We start from the raw sequence: 14,490 nt of genomic DNA, 5'->3' as shown, positions 1-14,490 counted from the left end.
ACAAAATGCTAGTAACAACAAACAGCACACAGGGCTGAAAAAAAACAAACATTGCTTGACTTACTGGCCCACCTAGGTATATTACAGCTATTACTTCCTATATCCGGGGCCTGTGGTGGATGGCTAACATACATACATGTCATTGTCATACGATTTCGATTGAAAAATGTGCGTGTGCTGCAATTTTCCACGGATTAAGGCAGACCCCCAAAAAGAGGCCATCTCTTTCTAGTTATAAGGGGGGCAGGGATACTCTCTGACTCGGTCTCTCGCCTCGTTTCGATTTTAATTTCTTAATTGAATTTGTTTGGGGGCGAGAGGAAAAATTGGCATACGTGAGTACTTGTGAGTGTCTTCTGTTGTATGGGAGAGAACAAATGGCGTCCGCCATGTTTGTTTAATTGTTTAATTAAATTAAATGCCTTGACTGCAACGCCTGCATACCTCGGCACTTTACACGGAATCTACGGATGAATCGTCAGATACAGTTATTACCTATATACATACATTTTCGGGTAAATATATAGTTAGATACATATATATATTTATAAAATGCATATATCCCGGACTCGGGTATATGCAACAGATGTTATTGCATGTCGAGCTGGCACTTTCATAATTTACCAATCTGCCGCTGCTTCAACTTCGTGCGCCGTTTTCTTATGTCATGCGCAGCGATATAAAGGGTATCTCTCGGATACACGACCACAAAGATACACACACTCGGGGCTTGCACTTTTGCACAGTGAGCTGTAGCTGTATGCCACCACTCTAGTTGGCCTGCGCGGGAACGTGCCTCGTCGTCTCGTCGAGCAGTGTGGGGAAATGGGAAAAACTTTATTATAGCTCGTGATTGGATTTCGTTAGAGCTTGCAATTTTCAGAGGTCGACTTAATAATTAAATAAAGAAATGGCTTTAATAGAAAGGCACTACAATGTTTTAAAGTCGTTAAAAATATTTATTTTAATAAAAACCAACTCAAGAGAAATATTAAGTATACGACCCGTATTCCTTATTTTTTATTATACTCATTTAAAATTTTATTATCGAATTTTCGTAGTCTTTATATAATAATTTCTTTTAAACTTAATAATATCAAGTATACGTCACGTATGTCATGCAAAGTTACCCAAAAATGTCAATTGTGTCTAAAAATATCCATAGCTAACCTCAGAAAGTAACTACGAAGCCATAACCAGCTTTTCGGTGTATATTTGTGTATAGTTCTTGCTGTCGGACTAAGCTTATAGTGCATCTATTATAAAATGTGTATACTTTGGGGAATAAAACTGAGAGCAGCAAGCGCTACTGCCAGAGGCTGTCAGTGGGGGGATGCAGAGGGCACACTTACTTTTGCCCAGCACTGTGTAGGTAGCTGATGCGGCTGCTGCTGTTGCAGCAACAATTGCCCTTACCCTTAGCTGGGCCAGCTCACGTTGCGTTTGCAGCGCATGACAAGAGTAGGTGACCTTGACAGTGAACTTGAAATACATGCTACAAGGATTCGTTCGACGTGTACGTGTGTGTGCGTGTGAGTGGAACGAGTGTAAGAGAGAGAGCCGAACGGACAGCTTTTCTGGTCTGAGCTTTTCTCTCTGGCTCTGCCGATTGAAAAGTGCATCTGTGAGGGTGTCGAAATGGTTCTGTGCCAGCGCATTGGCTGCCCGAACCGAATGAATCATCACTTCCACATGCGACGTGTGGTCTCAGTCGGCGTTGTTTCAAAATATATGCTAGAAATTTCGCTTTCATGTTTCTACAAGGTGGGTTGAGGGGTTGACGAAAGCGAGGGTGTGCTTTATGTAATGCCAAAGCTATAGCCGAGCATATGTTGGTTGTTGCACTAGACTGTGCAAAGTGCCAAATGATTTACATACACATTCCTATTCCTATTCCTATTTCGATTTCGATTTCATTTGCCACTTCCACACAGAAATAAAACTATATGCAATGCTGACCTTGAAAAAATCGTTGCTACATATAAGTTTTATTTTCTAAATTCAAAATAACACTATAAAAAAGTATTTAATTAATATTAATTAGATAAATATTAAATATTTTTTGTCAGCGTGAAATATAATTTTTTCCTGTGCCCTGACTTTCATAATGTGCATTCAACTTTGACATTTGAATAGATTGGCTCAGGGTGGCAACTGTATTTCAGCATATGTTGACCCTTTATATCCTTTCCGTGAATGTCAACATGCAGTTTCCTTATGTCCTGCTAGAGGGAAAGAATAAATAGAGGTTTAGGAACTTACATATATGGCAACTAGGCGTATAAGTAATATTCTATCAGACTATAGTGTTGCATTGATCGCTGAGATTTTAGATTAAAAACGGATTATGTTTGTAATGTAAAACATCGAAAATGGCAAAAGCATTTCCTCGGTTTTGTAAATTTCAAAGTCAATTAATCAAAATCCATCTCAAGCATGTAAAATGTTATTATTTTTAAAACCAATTAACACCGACACACACCCACTCCCGTGCAAACCCATACAGATAGGCTGGTGGAAACTGTTTTTGCAAGGCATCAGCTTGCTAAAATTATAAAGAGAGATAGATGTGGGCGGGTAGGTGAACAGCAGAAAGGGTGAAATTTGTATCTCGGCGATAATGAATACCTAGAACTTTTGCAAAAGGTTGGCAAGAGGCACGCGATCATAAGTAGTGACTAAATGAAAATATAGATGTACGCTCTGTTTTGTCAGGTGGCTGTTTAATCCGAAGAATCTGAAATTGCATTTGAAAATTCAATTATTTTTTGGTAGTTTTCCATATCTTTTAGAACCGAGTGGGTGAACGAGAGAGAGAGATTGCTGAAGAGAGTCCAAGCTATGTGCTTGTGTATGCAGCAGAGATGGGATTCTAGAAAATTTGAGACATTATCAAGCCCTCTATTATACTATCTTTAAAAAGCTCATACTATATAGTATTTAATTTCTTAAAATTTCTTTTAAATGTTACTTCTTTTCAGAAACCAGTGGGTAAAATAGGGTTCATGCCCACCTCTAGAATGCAGTAACCTTGAGAATGCCTTGGAATTTTAGTTCGGGGCACAGGGTGTGCGTCACTGAGAGAGAGCTACGAAAGGCACTCTGTGCAAAAGAGAGTGAAAGGGTAGGGGAAATGCAGTTGCAGCGCTCCTGGTTTGCGCTTGTGCGCGTTCAAACTTTTCGTTTGCACACTCGCCATCCCTTTCTTGGCCTCTCTTTCCACTTAGTATTTCGTTTTTGCTTTCCGTTTTTTTTTTTTTTTGTATTTTGCGCGCAAATGCAATTCACGTTCAAGGCCAGGGTACTATATACTTGTTTGGCTCTCAGTTGTCAACTATATTTTCAGTACAGCCAGAGATACAGATACACACGAAACACAGATACACAAACTCACACACACACAAGCGCATTTCGGTATATACACAATCAATAAATTGCAACTTCTCCGCTTATCTGTCTTCCGTTCCAGTTTTCTACTAGCCCTTTGTTCTTGCCCCTATCGCTTGTTGGCCATTCTACAGTGTTTGGCAAACATTATTGTTGTAATTTTTTTTATTACATTTAATCTATTTTTTTGTAAGCTCTATAATACGTCTCATATATCTTATCTGGTAACTTTACTAATTATCTTATCTAATCGAATGACTTCCCAACCTTACGTTTTTCTAAAAGGCGACCCTGAAATGGCAGTCTCGAAGATTTTAATGCATAATTTTCCATCCCACTGCATCATTTATTGCACCCACGAGGGGGCCAGAAGAGCACTATTGACACAGCTCCCATCCCCCCAATGACCCCGATTTGTATTATATAAATTGCTGTCAAACGGCAATGAGAATGCCAAGCAATCAAGCGTAAAATACAGAGAATTACCAATTATAGAAGATATTAGAATCCGTGTGGGTTAACTGGAATGTCTTATCATAATGCGGCAGATTCCCAGCGACTTTTAGAAAAGGGGATTATGGAACAGGGTAACCAGTATTGCATTTATTACTAAACTTAGGGTATAAATATTATTCATCGTTGGAACTTGTCTATCTTAGAAATAGTTTTATAAAATCTATAGAGTATAGAAAGTCCGATGAAATACAAAAATGCAATCTTTTGTTTATAAATTTTCCAATATACTCAAAGCAGATGCGGAAATTATTGGCAACAACAAAGCTGAGTAATATTATTGGTTAGCTATTAAACCAAATTATTGCCAGTGAAGCGCCTTACAAGGGATTTAATTTAATTTCACAATATATTTTAAATAATGCAAAACATTTTATGGGGTTTTTTTTTGGTGTTACTCAATTAAATTTGTAGACAATTTTCAACACCCCCTTGATTTTGTGCCTCTGTTTAAAAAATATAAAAATTAAAATTGGATGTAAAATATTGCGTTGCATTTTAATTCGATTTTTTTTAATTGCTTAGTTACGCGAAATATTTTCGTAATTAGTGCTTAGGATTGCTTGGGATTTTTCAATAAGGATGTGTCACGAAAATTCCTCATTCCTGTCCATATGGAGACCGGAAAGCACGGAAAATGTTTTAAGCAGGCGCCATTGGAATGCAAGCACCATCCGATGATGAAAAATGCTATTTAAGGGGCAAGGTCACGACTGTGTCTCTCACTCCGCCTCGCCGTCCCCCTCCCACGCTATTGCTTTCTCTCTTTCCCTTTTTGCATTTATGTTCCATGGAGGTGCCTCCCATTTTTGGGCGTGGACAGGGTGTGGGCGTTGCCGTCGGTGTTGGCGTCGGCGTCGCCCCATTGCAGCAGCAGGAAAAGCAGTTGGCTTAGCATCCTGCAAAGGCATTGACGTTGGCCAGGCCAAGTGACCCATATGCGTCACGCCTGGCTTTTCGCTGCTGTTGCTGTTGTTGTCAGTCAAAGCCACTATTCTGGGCCATGTACTCGGTTTCCGGCCGCCCCGCCACCCTATCCAATCTCCGTAGCCCAATGGCGGCCGTTACTTGACGTCCACTCGACGCTAATTGTATCCTGTGGCGCTTGTCATATGCATGCGAAATTCTATTTGCACAGTATATGAATTCTTTATGCAGCCATGCTCTAATCCTGCCAGTCACTTGACCCTAGATGCGCCAGATTCTACCAGATGCTGAATATTTTATGGATTTTTCCATAATCTAAGGGTAGTTGTTGTCATGTAGTATCACATCGTTATTTCGACCTGCTGTCATGTATGATGTATGCGGAATGCACTAAATAATTTTTAGGAATCAATATCTAGAAATAATTCAAATGTTGAAAATGTAAAGATCCTTTATATGAGCCACAGCGAAGTCTATATGTTTGTGGAAGGATTTGTGGAAGGATTCTCTATCGATCTGCATCAAAATCGAAATATATTTTCGATTTTTTGTCAAATTTCTAGGGGATCCCCTTCAAAATGTTGAAAATGTATGGATCCCCAATATGAGCCACAGCAAAGTCTATATCTTTGCCAATAATCATCCGATTCTTAAGGGGAGTACCTTAAACGATTTGTGGAAGGATTTCCTACCAATCTGCATCAAAACCTAGAAACGAAATATTTTTTCGATTTTTTGTCAATTTTCTAGGGGGTGCCCTTCAAAATGTTGAAAATGCATGAATCCTTAATATGAGCCACAGCAAAGTCTATATCTTTGCCATTATCATCCGATTCTTAAGGGGAGTACCTTAAACGATTTGTGGAAGGATTCTCTATCAATCTGCATGAAAATCTAGAAACGAAATATTTTTTCGATTTTTTGTCAATTTTCTAGGGGATGCCCTTCAAAATGTTGAAAATGTATGGATCCCCAATATGAGCCACAGCGAAGTCTATATCTTTGCCAATAATCCTCCGATTCTTATGAAAAGTACCTTAAACGATTTGTGGAAGGATTCTCTATCAACCTGCATAAAAATTTAAAAATAAAATATTTTTTCGATATTTTTCAAATTTCTAGGGGATCCCCTTAAAAATGTTGAAAATGTGTCAATCCCCAACATGAGCCAATATGAGCAAAGTCTATATCTTTGTCAATACTCCGATTCTTGAGCGGAATACCTTAAACGATTTGTGGAAGGATTCTCCATGAATCTGCATCAAAATCTAAAAACGAAATATTTGTTATATTTTTTTTTAAATTTCGAGGAGATTCCCTTCAAGTTGTTGAAAATGTATGGATCACCAATATGCGCTAGAGCGAAGTCTATATCTTTGTTAATAATATTCCGATTCGTGGGAGGGGTACCTTAAACGATTTGTATAGTGATTCTGAATCAATATGCATTAAGAGCAAATTAATTTAAAAATTTTTAGTAAAATAAACCTTTAATATTAAAAAATGATAAGCTACGTGTTTTGCGAAGACCTTAAGATGGATTCAAGCTCTTGCCAATAGGGGGCGTAGTCAAAAGCTCAACAGCCTTCACTGTTATTCAATAAACGAACCCCTAAATACGAGGGATGAAAAAAAAGCTTTTTTGATGAAATAAATATTCGACTTGGCTTATGAAGATAGATAAATGAATTTAACATGATAATAATATATTTTAAACCTACAGAGTTAGTTAGTTCAATGGGTGACAGGATTAAAAATGAACCCATACCCTACATAAATATTACGCATACGCCGTGTGTGTTATGCTGGAGTACAAAATGACGGAAAAATTACCCTTGAAATGGACAACTGGACACTTCCGCAAGTACTTGCTTTGCCTGACAGGTCTGGCGGAAAAACAAATATGTCAAGGATAACAACCTCCCCCTCTTTAAATATTACGCATACGCAGCGTGGGCTATTGCATGGTAAAGAAAGTCCCAGCATGATTGAAAAATTGCCATTGAAATTGGCGAGGTGGTCACTTCCGCTAGTATTTCATAACCTGCCAAGTCTGGTGGTTAAACAAATATATCGAAGTCTAAGCAGATAATCGAGTCGACATGAAATCAAAGTGATAGCCAAACGAGTGCCAGTGGCAGTTGAGTTGGATTCAATGCAAATTGAAATTGTGACAGTTTCAATGAGGGGGGAAAACTGACCACATGTCAATGCAAAGCGACTTCAAAGCGACGAAATGATGGACGGGGTCACAGGTACCGACCCTTGGAAGGAGGTGGTTAAATGCAGGTTAATGGCAGGTAATTGAGGCAAACAATTTCGCATTCGCATAACTGGCAAAATGAACAAACCGCCGTCGATTTGCCGGCCTGCGTGCCAATTTAATTGAGCGAAAATTCATAAGCAAAATAGTTTGCCAAATGCCAAATGCGGGGTGGAAGTTTGAAATGATAATTATAATTCTACTCGAGGGCCAAAAGCCGCCGCCCATCCTGTCGACACACAAATCAATTCCCTAACATTTAAAATGTAAATATATATGCTGAAATGTCCCTGCATGTAGGAGAAATAGTTAATGACCGAAAACATAGATGTTGTTGACCCTAAAAACATGGATTGAACTCGGAATTTGAAATTCCATAAACAGAAAGAAATTATTTGGATTACGGATATATAAACTCTTAAAAAAACTTAAGATACAACTAACCAGTTACCTAGATAATACTAAGATACTACTTTTCTTAGGTTATAACCATTTATTAGATTGTTACCCTTGTTTCTCTCAGTGTTTTTATACGTTAGTTTGCATGCCAATTAGTGCATTATTCATTCATGACGTCTGTTAATTGCTACACTAAAAACGAAGTTGATAATCGCCAGCGATTGGGGCTCCATAAAACCCTTAAGAAAAGAATCTTATCTCTCTCCCCCGAACAGATAGACAGATAATGTTGTTTATGATTAAATGGAATAGAAAAATCAACCGTCAGTTTTATCCAAACCTCTGAGATGCCAACGCCACATCGCACTAAAGAAATCTGTCGAGCCGTAAGGCTGAAGTCAACGCAGGTCTTCATTGTGGCCGGAACCATTTTGGTAACAGTCTTAGTGACATTACTCTGCATTGGCCTCACTACGCGCTACGAGGTGGAGAACGAGGTGGCCAATGTGGCGGATGTGGATTACTGGAAGGACAGGGTATCCGCTGTGCAGAAAGTCTGGTACGACAAGGGCATTGCCGAGCTAAACGAAGCCCTGCGAAAGCCAAGGGGTCCGCTGTTCCCAAAAAACGTTCAGATATTTATGGTCCAGGGCGTAGATGGTGGCGATTTGGCGGCTAATAGATTCCCAGTAATTAGTGGCAATAGCCAGGGCAATACCAACTTTGTTTGGGACACATTCTCCCATGTGGCTCGATTGAAAAATAGCTGCAGTCAGCAGTCACCCTGCCAGGTGGGAAGCGTTTCGCGAGCTTTCTGGACGGGAATACCTCTGGATGTGTCACTTGAAAGGGAGTCGGATTGTTGGATAGCCGATAATCAGACTGATAACATTCTGAGCGTTCTGCGTCAGGCACAGCTGGCTGGATTGCGAACGGGCTTTGTGACCAACCAAAGGATTACAGGCGCAACAGGAGCTGCCCTCTACGGAAACAGCAAATATGAGTGCGATGAGAGGATGCCAATGGGATCGATTCAGATGGGATGTCAGGACATTGCCCGCCAATTGATTTCTGGGGAAACCGGAAAGTCCCTGAATGTGATCATGGGAGGTGGTCGGCAAATGCTGAATAGTCTTGTGCCGAAAACTAAATGGGATCCGGTGGACGAATTGCTCTGCGAGTCAAGTGACGGCCGCAACCTTCTGAAGGAGTGGAGATCCCAGAAACTCAGGCATAGTAAAATCAAACCTATCAAATTCGAAGTAGTTCAGAGAACCGATGAACTAGAGTCCTTGAATGCCACTATTTTCGACTACTTAATGGGTGTATTCGCGAATGGCGATTTGAGTGCAAATTTAAAGGCTCCCAGTCTTGGTTTAATGGTGGAAAAATCTTTGAAAGTTCTAAAAAGAAAAGAGCAAAAATACTTTCTTCTTGTGGAAATGTTTGTTAAATCTGGGATGGATAAGCGACACCAACTTAAACTTCTAAATGAGACTTTGAGCAATCTTCGACCAGAGGAGGATACACTTACTTTAGTCCTTATGACCAATGCCATCTATCCTAAACCTACTCTGGATGTCAGCGAGGAAACGGAGACAATCAGCCATTTGCCAGATTTCTTCGGAGAAGATGAAAAAGAAATCCAAAGAAGGCTTCATCAAATGCCAACGGAGAGTTTGATTTTTGCCCAGGGTATGTATTAAAAATTATTATTTAGATATTTAATTAATAAATCGATATTACAGGACCTAAATCTTCTCTATTTTACGGAGTTCAAAAAGAGACCTTTTTGGCGCATTCTATGGCTTATGTTCTAAGCAGAACCCAGGATGGTTAATTAGTTCCTCAGATGAATCTTCTTCATCCCCAAAAGTACTTTTTAAAAACTCCCCAATACAAAAACTCCAACCCCAATAAGTGCCTTGTTCTTAATTTTTTAATTGAAGTATTAAACTTTAACTAGAGATCGTTTATTCAATGCTTCTAATGGTTTGTAAGTCACATAATAACATTGCCGCCGGCTTCGGAACCAGTCGTCTCTGTTGCCGCCGTAGCACCTCCGTTTGGTGCCACCCAGTTGAAGGCATGCCCGCCGGACGCCACCACACTGGCATTATTTTCCACCTGGGCAGCCTGCCGGGCCGATGTTACCGTTGCCGTTGCAGTGGCTGCTATCCTGGGGACTGGACGCAGGACACTCGCATTGGGGTTGGGTCATTTAACCGACATCGGAGGCAGCAGCGTTTGGGCCACGTTCGAGAGTTGCCGCAGGTGATTCGCCTGGACATACTGGAAGGCCGAGGAGCGTTCCAGATGCTGGGATAGGTAGAATTCACTCAAGGAATAGAAGCGGCGTTGGTCGAAGGGCTGGAAGGGAAATCCGGGAAAGCGTTGCCCACTCATCGCATAGTTCTTGGCTGCAGCCGGTGGATAAATGGGCATTCCATGGGGTGGACGTGGCATCCCATCGTACGGCGTGGCCGAGGAAGTAGCTGTCACTTGGCCGGGATCTGGCAGCTGATGGCTGTTGAGAGTTAACTGCTGCTGTTGGTGCTGATGATGATGTTGCTGTTGGGCCTTGAAGAAGTCCAAGTTCTTGAGATTTTCCAGCATTTGATGGGAGGCCTGGTGTTTCTTCAGATAAGCTTGGCTGTAGGATTAAATTTTAGAAAATAGTTTAGTAAGAATTAAGAAATTTTATTATATTTCTTCCTCATATCTACTCCCAACTCCCAATGTGTTAAATAATATTCTATTTTTCAGGACTCACCGTCGGAAGGACTTGCCACATACATGACAAGGATATACGCCATCGGTACTATCTTCGCCGCCTCTTCCCGAGTCGTGAGGCCCATCCCCGGTCTCCACATGACGTCTCTTGCCAGAATTGCCAGAGGAACTGGGAGATGCATCTGCCTTGGGCTTATGCCACCTTCGATGTGAGGCCAGATTGGCAGGACAATTAAAGACCTAAAGAGGATACTTTTATAAACTAATCAATGAAGAAAAAGCGACCTACACCCACCTTTTCGCACTCGGAGCACTTGTACTCGATGTGGACTATACGGGGACACCGATGCTGGGCCAGCATGAAGGCGTCGTCGTAGACAGTGCGACAAAGCTGACACAGGTAGTCGCCAATCTTATTATCGATGCTGGCCAGGATGGCCTTGGCCTCCTCGGTGATTTCCACCACGTTGAAAGCCGGATCAATGTCGCCTTTGCGCACCACCAGCTCTTCGTCGTCGCGAAGCTTCCGGATAATTGTTCCGGATACGGGACTGATGGTCTCCTCGTCGATTGCCGTATGTTTCCTTAGCTTGGAGCGCTTCCGTTCATGTTTGTGGTGTCTTGAGGCGGAGAATGTGGCAGGGGGAGGAAGAGGAGGGAGTGGTGGTGGAGCCAGTAGTGGCAGGGGTGGGGAATTCCTCTTTTCTGTCCTGGCCACCCCGCTCAAATCCGTGTAAGTTTTCTCCGCGGCTTCCTCGTCGGTCACCTCAACTTCTGGTAATGCTTTCGGTTGCTGAAAATCCCGCTCGAAAAGCCTGGCCAGGCCATCGACGGCCCGGTTGTGTAGCTCCTCATCCTCGTACAGCAACTCATTGCGCTTCAGAGCCTTGGCTCCCTGACCCGACTGCAATCTTGCCGCATCGTCATTATCGTCTTCATCATCGTCACTGCCCAGGACATCCACAAAGACCTCCTCCTCCTCGTCATCCTGGGTCGGTTCATCATCGTCGCCCTCGTTGACTTCCTCGGTGTCCGTGGCGTAATCATTGTAGTCATGGGAACTGACAACTGTTTCATCCTCGTCCTCGGTCAACACGATTGTCTCGTCGTCCACGTAGATGGGCGAGGAACTGGTGGCCACTGGTGTGGGTCGTGGCGGCAGCGGTGGTGGTGCGCTCGATTGACTTGCCGGAATTTGCTCAAAGTTATTTTTCGTTTCGTGAAAATGACTTTTCTGAAAGGCAGCCGCATCGAAAGTCCGGAGACCATACGGCGGAAGATTTTGTTGTTGCTGTTGCTGATGTGGCTGCTGCTGCTGCTGTAGGAAGTAACCCGAAGGCTGAATCGCCTGGGAAACTGTTGCCGTTGAGGCGACATTTGAAGAATTTCCCGGATTCCCGGGAGCCGGGGTGTTGGACATGTGCGGTCGCCACAGGTAATTCTCCTCGGACATCAATCTCTGGCGCTTGCGGGGCGGCGAGGGCGTGGAGGGTGGGGTAATTGGCACTATACTGGCCGCTGCCCGGAGCGAGAGATCCAGCGGCGAAAGGAGCGAAATCGCCGGACGGTGCTGGCTAAATTGCGGAAATGTCTCGTTGATTGCCGGTAATGCCTGACACTCCAAGTAATGGGCGCCAGCTTGGGGCGGGAGTCCTTGCAACAGGGGCGGGGGGTGAGAGTGCGGTAGGTTGTGGTGATGCGGCGGATGAGGATGTGGATGCGGTTGCGGGTGTGGCAGCGACATCGGATTCATGTTCATCATTATAAGCAACTCCCACTTGACTTTTTTAGTACTGGTTGAAGTTAGTGTCTTGAGTTTTCATTTGGCCAAGTTCTGTTCGTGGTTATTTCAGTGGCTGTTGATTAGGGTTGGAATTTGGTTGGGTTTTAAAATATTTGATTATAATTAAGTTTGTTAATGAAAAATAAATTTGTTAACATAAACATATGCAATAAGAAAGGATAGCTGACTTCAGGCTAAGCCGAAGATGATATACTTTTGCAGTTAAGATTAGTCAAAAATCGCAAAATATTGCAAATCGCAATAGTTTTTCCATCTAGTAACATAATATATTTTAGAAAGTCATAATCAATCTTCTAAAATAAAAAAGTTATAGCAGTTCCGAGTTTGAAGTCAATAGCTTCAAATGTGAAAGACCTGTCTAGAAATATACACACGGACATGCGTATATCGATCACTAACTGATCCTGATCCTGATGTGTTTTATATAGTCGGAGATGTTCCCTTCACCAAATACCCTTCTTAAAATCAGGATTCGCTTACAAAATCAGGACTGTTTAGATGAAAAAGGATCTTTGTATGGATATTTGATCTTTTCTATATTTCTATTTTACGTAAGGTATTAAGCTAAAAGGTTTTAAAGACATTTGGTTCCAAGGTTTTAAGATCACAGCTTTATACATCCGTTTTGTAAAAAAACTTCTCGTTTAAAAGAATATTAAATTTTCAAGTTTTCAAGTTTTAAGTTTTCAAGTATTTTCAAATAAAATATTACTTTTTTTATGGTTCACTCTGAAAATTTAATAGTGTCTTTTGGTTTAAACACACTTGAAATATATACCTTATTATTTTTTCAATAAAAGTGTTCTTTGTTTTCAGATTTTTTTCCCAAACTCTTTTCCTTTAATTTCCCAATTTATTAAAACTGCCACTTTTAAATACTTCACTTTTGACTATAATTTAAAGGATGTATTTGAGGTTCTTAATCTTTCATTAACTATTGTTATAACTTGAGATTTTATATATCTCTAAATTTCCAATTCTCTAAATCACTTCACTATTAATATAACCTTTCAAGCAGTATTGGCAATGTCCCGGCGCATCATTTTCAAATATATCTTTACGTCGCGTATCGAGCCTCAATCAGAGTGACTTTTCCTTAGAACTTAAGGTTTTTCCGTGGCACGCAACTGACCCGTGGCAGGCATCGAAGGGAACTGAACTCCTGAGTCCGGACGGTCACCTGTCGCAATGCTGCCTCATGAAATTGGGTTTGAATGCGAAGCCAATGAAAGCCACCGCCACCCACCACCCACCAAGCAGCTACCACCATCACCACCCACTGGGTCGGCCGCTCCTTTGATCCGAAATCTACGGCTCTCGCTCGCACCTTGCGCCGGAATCCTGAAGGGGCTGCTCTGCGATTCGCCCGCGGTGGCCGGAATAGCTCGACAATCCCACCCCCCGTACACCCACGCAGACCAAAGGCGCATGCGCTGCCACGCCCCATACGGAGCAATCCGACTGACCCACCAGGGGGCGCTGCTCAGCTGCTGGCATCTGTTGCTCTGCCATGATACGCTCATTGGCAGTGGCCAGAAAATCCCCAACATTGCCACGCCCCGCCCGTAATATTTGTAGTCCGTGGTCCCTGGTCCGGAATGGAATGTCATTGAATTGTAGATAAAGAATTTCATTGCACTGCGTTGGAGTTTCGCCCACCGCCCCCCATGTTGTTTTCGAGTGGGAGGGGATTGGGACGAGGGCGAGGGCGTTGGCAGGTGAGTGCTCCTTTTGTTGCCAGACCCGTGTTACCTTTATATTTTGTGGATTCCCTTCCCACTCGATTTGAACTCCCCCCTCTCTCGATTTCACCTCCAGCGGTCAGTGTTGTTCAGACATTTTAAGAACCAAAGGATTCTTTTTGTGGTTTTGAAAATTTAATGTTTCTCCCCTCTGAATTCAAAAGTACGTTGTCCAAAATGGCGTCAACTTTTGGCCAAAAAGGAAATTAAGGATGTTTTTGCTGCAAATTCAGGGCCTTAAACGCACTTTTTGGAATATTTTTATTGAAGCTTATAATTTTATAAAAATTATTTTGGATATATACTTTTTTGTCGTAAGCAGGATGTAAATAATTATAAATAAATGATTCATTTTTTAGTAGATATAAATAATTAGTAGATATAACTTCTTTTGTTTACCGATTTTTTTGTTTTGGTTATAAACTTTTTGTGATTATGCCGGAATTTTTGTTGAAACCTCTTTGTAAAAGTTTTATAAATATTCCTATGAACTAACGCATCCAGTTCATCACCTCGTGGACTGCCGTCCATAGTGATTTTTGTAAGTTTTTGGACGCATTTTAAGATATGATTTTTTTATTAAAGCTAATAACATAATATTAAAAATTATTTTCCATCGTTCTTCCATTTTTTCTTCTTTAATAACTCACAGTTTTCGAGCATCCCTGAGATAAATTGCAGTTGAATGCAATTAATTAGAGCAACGGTCTACATAAACTAAA

General features: G+C 41.6%; 2 protein-coding genes and 1 long non-coding RNA gene across 6 annotated transcripts; 1 reads left to right on the top strand and 2 right to left on the bottom strand.

The window, feature by feature from the left end:
• Positions 1-446: 446 nt before the first annotated feature.
• Positions 447-9,378, top strand: Alp13 (Alkaline phosphatase 13). 2 transcript variants are annotated; one of them, XM_070281427.1, is made up of 3 exons: positions 447-515; positions 7,614-9,184; positions 9,238-9,378. In XM_070281427.1, exons 2-3 carry the CDS (start codon positions 7,837-7,839, stop codon positions 9,327-9,329), a joined length of 1,440 nt encoding a protein of 479 aa, XP_070137528.1. In that variant the 5' UTR covers positions 447-515; positions 7,614-7,836; the 3' UTR covers positions 9,330-9,378. The 2 variants fall into 2 exon arrangements, with proteins under 2 accessions (XP_070137528.1, XP_017103904.2); XM_017248415.3 differs by having other exon boundaries at positions 454-515; positions 7,765-9,184.
• On the bottom strand, positions 1,956-3,519 carry LOC138926766 (uncharacterized). Of its 3 annotated transcripts, none has more exons than XR_011443393.1 (2): positions 3,395-3,519; positions 1,956-2,225 (listed from the first exon to the last, which is right to left on the bottom strand). It is a non-coding gene; the product is annotated as an uncharacterized lncRNA (long non-coding RNA). The 3 variants fall into 3 exon arrangements; XR_011443394.1 differs by lacking the exon at positions 3,395-3,519 and adding an exon at positions 2,629-2,707; XR_011443395.1 differs by lacking the exon at positions 3,395-3,519 and adding an exon at positions 2,629-2,660 and having other exon boundaries at positions 1,956-2,222.
• A 184-nt stretch (positions 9,379-9,562) lies between the features above and the next one.
• nerfin-2 (nervous fingers 2) lies at positions 9,563-12,562 on the bottom strand. Its single transcript, XM_043211925.2, has 4 exons — positions 12,507-12,562; positions 10,518-12,078; positions 10,263-10,462; positions 9,563-10,142 (listed from the first exon to the last, which is right to left on the bottom strand). Exons 2-4 carry the CDS (start codon positions 11,982-11,984, stop codon positions 9,707-9,709), a joined length of 2,103 nt encoding a protein of 700 aa, XP_043067860.1. The 5' UTR covers positions 11,985-12,078; positions 12,507-12,562; the 3' UTR covers positions 9,563-9,706.
• Positions 12,563-14,490: the final 1,928 nt, after the last annotated feature.

The sequence above is a fragment of the Drosophila bipectinata genome, chromosome 3R (genome assembly GCF_030179905.1).
Source record: "Drosophila bipectinata strain 14024-0381.07 chromosome 3R, DbipHiC1v2, whole genome shotgun sequence".
NCBI lineage: Eukaryota > Metazoa > Arthropoda > Insecta > Diptera > Drosophilidae > Drosophila > Drosophila bipectinata.
The sequence above is the reverse complement of the archived record's forward strand: the minus strand, read 5'-3'. Positions and strand labels throughout refer to the sequence as shown.